This window comes from Rhinoraja longicauda, chromosome 32, assembly GCF_053455715.1.
Source record: "Rhinoraja longicauda isolate Sanriku21f chromosome 32, sRhiLon1.1, whole genome shotgun sequence".
In the NCBI taxonomy this organism is placed as follows: domain Eukaryota; kingdom Metazoa; phylum Chordata; class Chondrichthyes; order Rajiformes; family Arhynchobatidae; genus Rhinoraja; species Rhinoraja longicauda.
The window spans coordinates 227,424-242,264 of record NC_135984.1 but is presented as its reverse complement, the minus strand read 5'-3'; the positions used below and the strand labels follow the sequence as shown (position 1 = coordinate 242,264).

Here is a 14,841-nt window from a genome sequence, read left to right as displayed (position 1 = left end):
AGGGATCAATCTCGTGAACCTACGCTGCACTGCCTCAATTACAAGGATGTCTTTCCTCAAATTAGGAGACCAAAACTGTACACAATACTCAGATGTGGTCTTACCAGGGCCCTATACAACTGCAGAAGAACCTCTTTACTTCTATACTGAAATCCTCTTGTTATGAAGGCCAACATTCCATTAGCTTTCTTCACTGCCTGCTGTACCTGCACACCAACTTTCAGTGACTGGTGTACAAGGACACCCAGGTCTCGCTGCACCTCCCCCTTACCTAACCTGACACCATTGAGATAATAATCTGCCTCCTTGTTTTTGCCGCCAAAGTGGATAACCTCACATTTATCTACATTATACTGCATCTGCCACGCATCTGCCCACTCAGTCAACCTGTCCAGGTCACCCTGCAACCTCCTAACATCCTCTTCACAATTCACACTGCCACCCAGCTTTGTGTCATCCGCAAACTTGCTAGCGTTGCATCTAATTCCCTCTTCCAAATCATTAATATATATGGTAAACAGTTGCGGCCCCAACACCGAGCCTTGTGGCACTCCACTCGCCACTGCCTGCCATTCTGAAAAGGACCCGTTTACTTCTACGCTTTGCTTCCTGTCTGCCAACCAATTTTCTATCCATGTCAACACCCTACCGCCAATACCATGTGCTCTAATTTTAGTCACCAATCTCCCGTGTGGGACCTTATCAAAGGCTTTCTGAAAGTCTAGATACCCTACTGGCTCCCCTTCATCCATTTTACTTGTCACATCCTCAAAAAATTCCAGATTAGTCAAGCATGATTTCCCTTTCATAAATCCATGCTGACTCGGACTTATCTTTTTACTGCTATCTAAATGCACCGTTATTACCTCTTTAATAATTGTCTTCAGCATCTTTCCCACCACCAAAGTCAGGCTAACTGGTCTGTAATTCCCTGTTTTCTCTCTTGCTCCTTTCTTGAAAAGTGGGATAACATTAGCTATCCTCCAATCCACAGGAACTGATCCTGAGTCTATTGAACATTGGAAAATGATCACCAATGCGTCCACTATTTCTAGAGCCACCTCCCTGAGGACCCTGGGATGCAGAGCATCAGGCCCAGGGGATTTATCATCCTTCAGTCCCATTGGTCTACCCAATACTATTTCTCGCCTAATGAAAAAATTTCAGTTCCTCTACCCCCTAGATCCTCTGTCCTCCAATACATCTGGGAGATTGTTTGTGTCTTCTTTAGCGAAGACAGTTCCGAAGTACCTGTTCAACTCTTCTGCCATTTTCTTGTTACCCATAATAATTTCACCCGTGTCTGCCTTCAAGGGACCCACGTTTGACTTTGCTACTCTTTTTCTCTTAACATATCTAAAGAAGCTTTTACTGTCCTTCTTTATATTCTTGGCCAGCTTCCCCTCGTACTTCATCTTTTCAGCCCGTATTGCCCATTTTGTTACCTTCTGTTGTCTTATGAATGTTTTCCAATCCTCTGGCTTCCCGCTACTCTTTGCTGTGTTATACATCTTTTCTTTTACTTTTATTCCATCCCTAACTTCCCTTGTCAGCCACGGTTGCCTCCTACTCCCCTTAGAATCTTTCTTCCTTTTTGGAATGAAATTATCCTGCGTCTTCCGGATTATGCCCAGAAATTCCTGCCATTGCTGTTCCACTGTCAATCCTGCTAGGATCCCTTTCCAGTCTACCTTGGCCAGTTCCTCTCTCATGCCTTCATAGTCTCCTTTGTTCAACTGCAGCACTGACACTTCCGATTTAACCTTCTCCTTCTCAAATTGCAGATTAAAACTAATCATATTATGATCACTACCTCCAAGCGTTTCCTTTACCTCGAGTTCTCTTATCAAATCTGGTTCATTGGACAACACTAAATCCAGAATGACCTTTTCTCTGGTAGGCTCCATTACAAGCTGCTCTAAGAATCCATCTTGGAGGCACTCTACAAACTCTCTTACACTTCTCGCACTTGTAGCAGCCAGAGGCACCAGCAGTGTCCCTGACCTCCCACATCCTGCAAGCATCACACTCAATCAGCTTGCTTGGCATTTCCTTCTTGCGTCTCATCCTCTGCAGCGTTAGGTGTGTCCTCCTTCAGCCTCTTCGCTGAAGACTCGCAGCCAAAGACTTGCACCTTTCTCACAGGGCACTTCCCTTGACAGGGCCGTACCCCTTGAGCAAGCCTTGCTTATATCAGATGCTAAATTGACTAATTGTCCAATTTACCAATCTTCCAATCTAATTGTTCACCTAGGTTCACTCTATGATGGTGTGATCTCCATGAGCAAATTCTGGGATGGGCAGTTTGACGTGCCTGACATTATATATTACATATCAACTATTTCTCTCGCAAGCACGTTCTGAAGGACCTTCTTCCTTGAAGAGACTAAGTCTCCAATGGAAAAAATAATATTTTATCAAGGTTTCTGCAAAATCAGACATCATGGTCAGGTTTTGCAAAAGCAGGTAACAGGATGGTTACATTTCACATAGATGTTTCAATCTGTACCAAGGCTGGACATGATCATGAAGGAACCTGCTATATTTATAATTCTGGAAAAGTAATTTGTATTGGACAGAGATTCAGGATATCTTTGATTACAAACACATTAATGGATCAACCAATGAATAGAAATTGCCTCCAGGTCTTAAATCCTGAATTGTTACAAAGGAGTTCTAAATCACTTATCCTGCCCATTTCCCATTGCATGTCACCATAGGTGCTTGGACCTAAAGAACCAACAATGAGTAAACTTCTCACATATTCACATTCTTCTCCCTTGGGGGTCTAAATAAATATGTCCAAATGCTATTGAGGCAAAGTTTCATGTGAGGAAGAATTTGACATAACGTTTCTATTTCCATGGTGCCTAGCTAATAATTAATAAATAAAGCAAAACGACACGGAGTAATGACAAAACATTGGTAAATATAGCTGTGTCTTCTCTTTGTGACGTGTAGTTATGTAGCATCATGTTACACGTGGTCATGTAGCATCTTGTGACGTGTAGTAATGTAGCATCATGTGACGTGTGGTCATGTCAGTTGCGGGCTTCTCCACCCCATCTCAGATGATAATAGCACCAGCCACGCTTGTGCGGATCCTTTTGGCGGGCTGGGTCCTTTTGGCAGGCTTTTGGAGAAATGGCGGGAGTCGCAGCGCCATCTTGGTGCCGCTGCGGGCTGCCCGATGGTGCCGAGACCCTGTTGATCGAACTATGTTTCCTCGATTTGGACGCCATAAGCGCATCGGCTTTCTCCGCGTATGCCACGGGGTCCTTAAAAGAACAATCCGTGAGCATAAGCCTAACGTCTTCTGGCAGTTGCTCTCGAAATGCCTGCTCGAACATGAGGCAATCCTTGTGCTCACCTGCCAGCACCAACATTTCAGCCATGAGGGCGGACGGCAGCCGATCTCCGAAATCCGGTAGGTGCATAAGTCTCGCAGCTCGATCATGCCTACTGAATCCGAAGGTTCGAAGCATGAGTACTTTCAGCGCCTCGTACTTGCCGTCTGCAGGAGGGGAAGTGATGAACTGCATCACCCGCGCGGATGTCTCAGGCGGTAGGGCGCTGACCAGGTAATAATACTTTGTCTCGTCCACCGAGATGTTTCTTAGGTGGAACTGGGCTTCCGCATGGGCAAACCAAAGGTGGGGTTGATGTGCCCAAAACGGAGGAAGATGAACGCTGACCGCGTTTAGCTGCGGTACGCTGGGCGCTGGAGCCGCAGGAGGAGCACTTTGTTCATCCATGGTAGATGATCGGCTAGATCACGTCGGGGTCACCAATATGGCGAGTCTGGAGGCTTGTTCTTTGTTAAAGAAGTTTATTGCGGCAGCAATATTCGATTACAAAGTATAACAAACGGATTTACAGACAACCATTAAATCAAACTGTTCGCTTCGAAGTTCTCTTCCCACTGACTGGTTTTGGGCGCCAAAACCACCACCTGACCTAGCTGGCCAATCCGAGGGTTCGACTCTCAGGACCAATCCCTGTGGTCGCTACAGCATCCTGTGACACATGGTCATGTAGCATCATGTGATGTGTGGTCATGTAGCAACTTGGCAGAAGAAAATCTCCTCTGGAGATAAAATGTTTTGTTGAATCTGTATATTAACCAGTTAGACTAATTATTTACTTTCAGGGCATGAATGTTTTGCTAAAATTATTTTCCTTTCTATATATAAACTGTAATTACTATTCAATAATTTCCATTCTACATCATCTTTTTTTGTAATCTTGCCAAATAGGTCATTTGAAAAAGGTAGGGTTAAACTAAAGAGCTGTTTATTGTGATTGCATCTTTAACGAGCCAAATATACATATGCATTAAAACCTCAAACTTCATTACTTTTAAATTAAGAATATCAAAACTAGGCTACAACCTATAAACAGTGTCTTTGAGCTACCACCTTTACTGTTGATTGAAGGATCCTCACACACCCATTAGGTTTTGTTTAAAGGGTACAAATAAGTAACTACTCTCTTGGAATCAGAAAATAAAACTTTTAGAGATTAAGAGACAAGGGATATGGGGTTAGTGCTGGAAATTAACCATGAGACAAAAGATCATCCATTGTCTTATTGAATCGTAGAACATGCATGAAGAGTCTATTTCTGCTTTATTCCATATACTTTAATATTCCAATCTGGAAGAATAGAGCTCTCTAGTCTACCCCATTAAGAATAAGATCATGGCTGATCAGGGTATAATATTGATGAAAGATAAACAAGTACTAATTTCTCAAATCTCTGTAATGCATTTACTCGACGTCTGAGCGTGGGTGTATGATTCCAAAGAGTAACCGCCTTCTGGATGAAGAGATTTCTTCTCGTCTCAGTCGTGAATGATCAATTACTTATTTTATTCCTGTGGCCACTGGTTATTCACACTGCAGAGTAAAGTTTGCATTTATTTTGTCACGCCCCATAAGAATTTTCTATCTTTCAATAAGACCATCTTTTATTCTTTTGGAATCTTGAACTAATAGACACAGCCTACTTAATCTTCTCTCTGTAAAACAGGTGAAACTTTGTTGCACAATAAATGCCAACATACCATTGCTTTTCTAATTAGTTGAGGAACTGCATAGATTTTGGTGATTCATGTACAAACACACCCAGGACCTTCCAAATACAAACATCTTTCAATTCCTCATCATGAGGGACCCCTGCCACCCCAGTAACGGACTGTTCCAGATGCTACGGTCAGGCAAACGCCTCCGCTGTCACGCTGTGAAAACGGAGAGGATGAGACGGAGCTTCTTCCCACAGGCCATCAGGACTGTCAACTTTGATAACCCCAGAGACTAAATTTTTGTCGACACTTTTTGTGCTATGTTTAGTAACTTATTAACTTTATTTATATGCTGTAACTGTAATTATTTTTGTGCACAACCCGCAGGCATTGCCACTTTCATTTCACTGCACATCGAGTATGTGTATGTGACAAATAAATTTGACTTGACTTGACTTGACTTGACTTTAAAAAATCTATCTTTCCATTCTATCAAAGTGAATAACATTATATTTTTCCACATTATATTCTATCTACCATCACTTGGCTATTCATCACCCTGAAACATCTTTGTGTCCTCTTCAAAGACATGACTGCAAACCAGATTTGTATCATCTGGAAATCTGAGTATAGTACACTCGATCCCCTCATCCAATTCATTGATAATAGATTGTGAACAGCTAGGACCCAGACTGACCCCTGCAACAACCCAGTAATCACAGCCTTCCAACCAGAAAATGACCCATTTATTCCTATTCTGTCCATTGACGAACCTCAATCCACACATTACATCAGAAATCTCAAATTATCCACCTTCATTTTGTTCAATAATCTCTTGTTTAGTATCTTATCAAATGAGTTATGAAAATTCAAATATAACACATTAGCTATTTCCACTTTATCTGTTGTTCAAGATACTACTTCAAAAAAAAACAAGACAATAGTCAAATATTTTTTCTACTTCACATTGTCTATGTTGATTCTGTCCAACAATATTATTTTCTCCGTTTCCCTGTTATCACATAATAATAGGTAATGCAAACATTTCCCCTTCTACTAATGTACTAATGTCTACCTAACTGATCTATGGTTCCCTGTTCTTTTCTCCCACTCATTTTTTAAACAGTAAGTATACATTGACTCTATTGACCGCAGCTCAATCTGTGGGACCCATTACAGGATCACGGAATATTGGCAGATGGCAACAATGCACACACCATCTCTGGTGTATCTTACCACAATCTTACCAACAGATCATCATGTCCTGATGATGTATTGCTTCTCAATCCCATAGGTTTCTACAATGCTGAATTTTACTAATGTTATTTTTGTTGATTTCCTCATTACTCCAGAAATGTGGTTGTCCACTATTTCCAGGATGCTACGATTGGAGATTGTAGATGTAGTCAATAATATTAATGTCTCATGACTATATCGACACGCTGAATTTAGCAAAAAATCAGAGACTATGCAATTGTTATTCACCACAGGTGCCAATATGAGCTCCATTGTGGATTTATCATTCTCATTCTATTGAAGGACCAGAAAAACCAAATAAAAATCAATTGTGCAAACAAATAATTTTTCAGTTGGTGATCAGGCACATCTCACACTGTATTCCAAAAATGGGCCAATTCTTCTCAAAGAGCAATGTAACAATGATTATTCACAAAATGCTGGAGTAACTCAGCAGGTCAGGCAGCATCTCGGGAGAGAAGGAATGGGTGACGTTTCGGGTCGAGACCCTTCTTCAGACTGAAGACTGAAGAAGGGTCTCGACCTGAAACGTCACCCATTCCTTCTCTCCCGAGATGCTGCCTGACCTGCTGAGTTACTCCAGCATTTTGTGAATAAATACCTTCGATTTGTACCAGCATCTGCAGTTATTTTCTTATACTAATGTAACAATGATGGTTTTCTCTTTGTGACTTTGCTTTACTGTTAGCTGATTGCCTTGTTTTCATTGTCCATGCTGTACCGAACTGATTGTCCACTGTCCATTACAGGCCACAGGGTGGATCTACTCATCACCTATGGATCCCTTTGACGTGGGTGTGTTTAATGAGACTTATGATGGAAACTGGACAGAAACAATCAATGGCACAAAGACAGAGAAGAAGTACCAGTATAACTATTATGCCATGCTCCTGACTCTTCTCATCTTTACGATTGTATTTGGCAATGTGCTGGTCTGCATTGCTGTGTCCAGAGAGAAAGCCCTGCAGACTACTACCAACTACCTCATTGTCAGCTTAGCAGTGGCAGACCTCCTTGTAGCCACCTTGGTAATGCCATGGGTAGTTTATCTGGAGGTAAGATGCATACATACCTTTTCTCTAAACTGAGTCCTTGTTATACAGGACGTGCAGGAGGCACGATATTTTGGCAAAGTTCCAATGACCGGGTAGATTCGTTGGGTCAAAGGAATGGTCGGTACTATCCATTAGCAACCCTTGTGCGTGCTAATAAGTGCTTTTTCAGTAACGTCGCGCAACGGCATGATGTACCAGCACCTCTAAAATGTTCAAAACTGGATATTCAATATTGTTTTGAATTTTTATAAAAATTACTAAAGTTTTTTAAATAAAATGTATTTAATCAAATCAGACGGTCAGGCCCTTAAACACCTTTTAGGACAATAATCTGCAAGAGACACCAACAGCAAGGAATGATTTGCATACCGATTAAACAATCTACAAAGAAAGCACTGATGCTCCTATTCATCGCCATGGATGATGGGTGTTTTGATTGAAACATTAAGCTGTTTGTTTTGGCGTTGAGCTACATGGTAAATGTAATGATAGAATCAGATGTGGAGACTTCCTCACAGAATGTTGAGGGATCCCATCTGAAAACTGCACAGACAGAAAACTAGACGCAATAACACATCCCAACCGATGTCGACCCTTTTGGGCCAGTAATACAAGTTATTCCCCCACAGTGGCACAGCGGTTGGGTTGCTGCCTTACAATGCTTGAGACCCAGCTTCAATCCTGACTATGGGTGCTTTCTGTATCGAGTTTGTACATTCTCCGTGTGAACGCATTGCTTTTCTCCGGATAGGTTTTCTCCCACATTGCAAAGACATGCGGGTTTGTAGGTTAATTGGCTTGTGTAAATTGTCCCTGATATGTAGGAAAGAACTAGTACATGGTTGGTTGTTGGTCAGCATGCACTTGATAAGCCGAAGGGCTTGTTTCCATGCTGTATCCCTAAATTAAAGTAAACTAAACTAAAAACTGAAGGTCACAGCACTTGCCATGAGAAGGAAGCATTCTTAACAGAATGCAAGAAACATTACAACCATTCTTAACAATCCCATTGAGGAAAGAGACTGAATAATGTCACCCTACAATACCAGAGTAATGCCACCAGATATTCTTCACTGTTTAAATTTACCAGCTTTCAAAATGGTTGTTCTCTCATATTCTTTATAATATGATGTAAATGTATCCTTGTATCTATAACTTCAAATTACATGTAATATTTTGATGCTTATTCACGAAAGGCTTCTAGATTTTTTAGATTTAGAGATACTGCGCAGAAACAGGCCCTTCGGCCCACTGGGTCCGCGCCGCCCAGCGATCCCCGCACATTAACACACTATCCTACACCTGCTTCTCTCCTGCATGTACCCAGTAAGAAGATATTTAAATCAGTAGTGCCTTGGCATTAGAGACAGTGAATTCTATCATGTCATTGTTACTGATCCACCCTATTAAAAGCTATCATCTAATCCTTATGCAAACCTAACCATCAGAATCACTGTTCTCCAAAGCACTCAACAAAATCCGTGCTGTGAATTCTCTTCTTGGATCCTTCAGCAATGTGGTGTTTCCATACTGAACTCTGCTGAGGTTCAGGCAGCTGAAGCAGCATTTGAGATAGAGTCCAGCTCTTGAAGATAACCTTCTGCAAGACAATTCTGCTTCTTACATAAAATAGAGCCAGTTGAAATAAATAATTTCTTGGAACTCAATATTTCGAAGCTTTCAAAGGGTCAAAATAATGAATGCATAACAAAGTTACCAACATCTTTTAGTTTGGAAAGACCATTGAAATGCTTTGAAATAAATGGAACATTACTTGATTTCCTCAGGCAATAATAGGTTTGCTAATTTTCCAAATGAACATGGGTTATCCTGTTTCTAAAATATTGCATCCCAGGAAGAGGCCATTTGGACCATCAAACCTCTACCATATCTATTGGGAAATGAACCCAAACACATCTGTACTGTACTTTCATTGCAGCCTTGAAAAACTTTCCTATCCACGTCTCTCACCATTTGATAGACACAAAATGCTGGAGTAACTCAGCAGGACAGGCAGCATCTCTGGAGAGAAGGAATGGGTGACTTTTCAGGTCGAGATCCTTCTTCAGACCATTGACCATATCACCATTTGCTTTGAATTCTTACTTAATCCACATTTCATGATCCTTTCAGTCATTCCTTAGCCAGGTCATAGAAATGTAAAATAAAACCTCTCTTAACTTCAAAATAGGTATTATTTTGCCCTAAGTATGTGTTATCTTAGTGAAATCTGGATTCCTTTATGTTCCATATAAATGTCAGGTATTCAGTTTGAATAAAAAGATTCAAAATATATTTTCAAAGATGACCAAGGAACTTTAAGGGTTGCATTGATAGGGTGGGATGAGGAGGGATGGAAAGAGTGCATAAATGTGTGCAAATTAAATGAGCTGAATGGCCAATCCTTCAGTGATAGTCCACTTTTTGACATTAAAAGTAGCTTCAAAAGTCTGATCAAAAACAAGAGATAAAAAATACCACCGTTCCTTAGATGCTAATACTCAATTCAACTGTGGCAACACATGGCCAGAAAGTGAAACTTGTAATTCTGTAGTTTCCACAATCACAGGACTGCTCATCTGCTGAAGTAATTTTGAAAGCTGTCCACCTTTATATAGGAAGCAGTTAAGAGCAGTGTGTGAGATAGGTTTATTACAAATTTAGTTTAGTGCCTCACTTCTTCACAGTAATGTCCAAACCTGAGTGGAATGCAATGGTAACTCCTGCTTTTCCAATTTAGTAACTACATAAGATAGAATCTGACAGTTAACATTTGAAACATACACAGCTTGGAAGAAAGCATATTTGTCTTAGTGATCACAGTTTGAGCAAGAGAATAAATCTTCAATACGCAAAGATATTTCGTTTGATCCTGAGAACAACGTTGCATTCTGACTTACTGTGTAGCTCAAAGCCAGTGAGGGACAAGTTGTTACCATCAACCATGTATTCAATTACAGTCTGCTATTTGCTGCACTACAGTTCTCCCCAAGGTAGGAAGACTAACGGTAGTATTGAGAGGGAAGTTGGGATCTGGACTGCTCCATCTAAAATGGTGGTAGAAGGGGATTCTCAATTATAAACAGTTGCTTGAAATTGAGATATTTACAAAGTTACAGCAAAGAAAACCACAAATGGGATCAGGGAGGAAAGAACGTTCTGTGAGTTAGCCGAAGCAGGCACGGCAATTCCCTCCCCTGTGCCATTATCACCATCATTCTGTGTTAATTGGTAATAACATTGTTCCACTGGTGGTGGCACTTTAAGGAGATTAGAAGGAAATCCTTTACAATTGGTTATTATAATACAGCAAGAGCGCTTGCTTTTAACAACAATAACGATTTGTACACTATCTTTTAGATGGTGAAAGATTCCAAACACTTCATAAGAACATTACTGAACATAACTTGACTGAGACTTTCGGGGCGATATTAGAGCAGGTGGCCAGAAACTTGTTCAGAGAGGTGGATTTAAGGAATATCTTAAATAAATAAAGAAATGCCAGAGCTTGGAGCCATGCTACAAACATTCAAAAACAGGAACTGAAAGACAGGATTGCTGGATCTCCGTATTTTGCTCAGCCACAGACAGTGACAGGAACAGGAAGGGCTAAGACCAGGGAAGGATGTGAGAAAAAAGATGAGATATTTCAAAGCTAAATAAATCTCAAATTAAATAACATAGGAGGATTAAGAAATCATGCTTGTGGGTGAATGGAGAATGGGGGGGTGGAGACTTACCCGAGATGGTAGAAGTTCATTTATCTTTTCCCCCCCTAAGGTTCTCATGGTGGGATTTCCATTTGCATTCTCTATAAGATTAATCCAGAACTCTGAGAGATGACTCCATTGTCAAAATGAAAGAAAGCTGGATTTATTCTGATGTCAGACATATCTAAGAAACTAGAAAAAAAATACAACGCCTGCCATAAACTGGATCAACCCATTAGCTTGATGACGAAGCTCCATGATTTACTGTCCTGCCTGAAAGCAAACAGACATTTCACATCAGTTAATCTAATTTATCGAGCTTACTCACACTGGTCTAGATCCAGCCAGCCCTATCTGGATGGCCATGTTGCAGCTCTATCTGGATGGCCATGTTGCAGCCCTATCTGGATGGCCATGTTGCAGCCCTATCTGGATGGCCATGTTGCAGCCCTATCTGGATGGCCATGTGGTCATTCCCTATGCCTCCCGCACCCGTCCCTTTTGTCCCCCAACTGCAGTGAGCCAAGTGCGGAAACAACAGTTGGATCGGAGATGTCATAAAAATAACACAATCGTTATCTAAAATCACCGTTGAGTCTGGAAGATTTCACCACCTCCTGATGGATAATCAGTAATGGACATTACCAATAAAGCCTAGATCCCAGAAAATGTATAAACATAAAAGCTTTTAAAGCAAGATGCATTTCCTTGTGTAAATACTGCTCCGTGTTCTGAGCCACCCATTCCAAGCAGAACCACTCCCAGTGTTCAAACTCAACAATTTCTTCCCTTCCAAAATAACCTGAGTGTCACCAAGTTCATGGAAGTCCAAGCAAGCATCTCCCCATCTACCACAAATTCTCCCTGAACATGCAAACTGACTGAGCCCAGGATCTAAGGACCAGGAAACTTCACCTTACAGTAACTCATCTTCTCATCACCCCCAACTCCACGCAAGGCTGTCATTGGATTAAATGTTCCTGTTCTTGACTCCCACCAGCATCTCAGAACGATGGTGTCACTTTAAGAGGAGCTGACGTGTTTGCATTCACAACATGAATATTTGCCATCAACCCATCCACTTCACACAGAGCAGCTTTACCAGGTTTAGATTAAATCTAGCATTTGAAAATATGGCTTCTCTCCATTCCAAATGACTTCAGCTAGTCTACTTATGTATTTCCTTGTTCGTTCTGTAATCTATTTAACGTGCTTCAGAGGTGAGACAGCATCTTCAAGGAAACCAGACCCAATGCTACTTAACTGATAAATTTGTGAAGAGATTGGTGCAATACTGGGCGGTAGTTCCTCTTAACCAAGAGAAGAAAGCTTGTTCCTATAACCGTACTCTGCATTTCTGGTTCTGGTTCTGGTTCTGGTTGATTTCTGCACAACACCTCATACATGGTTGTCTCGCACAGGTCGGAGTGAGTAGAGTAGTGATTACATTTTGAAGTGGGCCTTTTTGACCAAGTTGAGGAGCTCAATGCCCTTTTTAAGTGACTGAACATCAGCAGCGGCACGTGTGTGTTGGGTGGGAACATATTCTATTCCCTTATCGTCCTTGGGTAAAGGGAACATTGGTAGCAACGTTTATTGAAATTTAGCGAGTTGGTGATGTAGCGGCCGGTATTTGTCTTGTTTCATGGCGGTTGGTGATCTGGGACGACGGAAGATTTGATGGCATGATTTTGTGAATCTCCTTGTAAATTGCAATAAGTCTTAGCCTGATTCTGGGGAACTCTAGGGTATCCCTCCCGAGAAAAGTCAGCATATTATTCACGCTTGATTTGCGCTTGTAGTCATTACAGACAAAGCGGGCTGCTCGGTGTTGTACTTTCTCCAGGGTGATCTTCTTGTTGTTGTTGAAAGGATCGCATACAGCTCCACAATACTCCAATTTGGTCCTGACCAAGGACTTGTAGGCGTTCTTTTTGAAGGATGTACTACAATGCGTGGAAATTTCTCTTAAGAAGACTGAGCGTTCTATTTGCTTTGTCAAGACACTTGACCAACATGTGCCGCCCAACTTAATTATTACTCAGATCTGAGATGGGGAGAAAGCAAATGACAAAAGGAAAAGGTTTACAATTTACACTTGAATCACGCTTTTCCCAGCCGGTGTGGGTCATCAGCTTGCTGTTTCCTGAGTGATGGATCTTTCCGTGTTCTCTCTAGGGAAAATACGAAGATTTACAGCTGACAGTCTAATCAACCACTAATGGTTTTAACTGTGTTTCGCTAAAAAGGAGTTTCAGGCAAGGTTACCTTGCTTTTTAACAAATCATTGTGCTCCATCTTCTCACTGCAAATGCTTTCTGTAATAAAATTAATCTCTTGATTAATAGGCTGTGCATAAAATGATACCTTGACATCACTTTGATATTTTGTTTAGCAATTTTTTTTGCTCGGTTATTTCCATTGTGTGTGACATAGGGACAGAATATTTCAGATAGTGTCTCTGTGAAAACATTAACCCTTTGAGTACTGAAAAACTTAAAGCAATTGGTAAAACATAACCTTCTTCACTTCTAAGGATTGATAATAAAGAGATGGAAATCTAAAGACTGGCCAATTTGAAGCAATCTACCATTAAAAGAATGAAAAATAGACACTTGAATGGTCCTTTATTGTCACGTGTACAGTGAAATTTGATTTACCATAGTCATACCAAAAAAGCAACAAGATACAAAACTACGTAAAGAGTAAACATAAACAGGCACCACAGCGGCATGTGAGAATCTCCAGGGCACACAGCATAAGCCATCAGTTCAATGTCTGGGCCACACACACCGTGATGTGACCAGAGTTGTACCGACCGCTGTCACTCTCTCTGCAGTCCCTGTCTGCCCGAACAGTCAGAAAGCTGTCCACACTCGCACTAAACTCTGGGATGTTCTCATGGAGCCATGTCCCCACAAACACCGAGATCATTGCACTCACGGCACTCCCTCCGAGTCCCCACCAGTGCAGGCAGCACGGCCATCTTGTTTTTCGGCGACCTCACATTCCTCACTGTGATGGAAGGCAAATAACTTTTACTTTCTTCCTCCTTTTCTCCCGTGGTCGAGGTAATCGAAACATCCGCAGTCGGGGCGATCACAGCTCCCGCAGTCGGCGATCGAAGACTCCTTAACGGGGCAATCGAGGCTCCTGTGATCAGGGCGGTCGAAGCTCCTGCGGTTGGAGTTCCCGAAGTCGATCCCTAACAAAGGGACCGCCAGCTCCATGATGTTAGACCGCAGTGCGGACGGAGATACGATACGGAAAAAGTCGAATCTCCATCGGGGGAAGTGATAAAAAATGTTTCCCCCAGCCCCCACATAATACAAAAACTAAAGATCAACTGAAACATACAAATAAAACGGACTAAAAACAACAAAGAAGAAAAGAAGAGACAGGCTGTCAGTGAGGCTGCCTCTCAGGGTGCCACCCGGTGGTAGACTTTTAACTCTATTCAAGATTATTGGATTCAAATGTTAATGTGCCTTTAACAAACTAGCAGCATTGATGCCTAATGATCTTTCATAACCCTTTCAGAATCCTGGAACTGTACAAATAAAGTTCTCATCCCAGCCACTGGACTGTAGGCACACGTGCACTGAGGTACACTTCAACAACTTTACTTTTTTAACTCGCCAGGGAATCATGCAGGTTACGACACTTTGTGTTCATGCAAAATGTCTTGCCTCTACTTTACATGCCATGAGTTCAAAACTTCCATCACCTTCCAGCTGGAATTTCTCAGAACTCCCCTCCAATCCTTTTGCCAATGACATTCTGTCTTCTCAAATCA

The 14,841-nt window shown here is 41.6% G+C and overlaps 1 protein-coding gene across 4 annotated transcripts in view; it reads left to right on the top strand.

Moving 5' to 3' along the window:
• drd2a (dopamine receptor D2a) overlaps positions 1 to 14,841 on the top strand; it is an 85,173-nt gene that overhangs the window by 45,380 nt on the left and 24,952 nt on the right. For all 4 annotated transcript variants that reach the window (XM_078427025.1, XM_078427024.1, XM_078427022.1 and 1 more), the window contains one exon: positions 7,030 to 7,335. In XM_078427025.1, coding sequence (XP_078283151.1) covers positions 7,057 to 7,335 — 279 coding nt within the window. In that variant the 5' untranslated portion in view covers positions 7,030 to 7,056. The remainder of the gene's footprint in view (positions 1 to 7,029; positions 7,336 to 14,841) is intronic.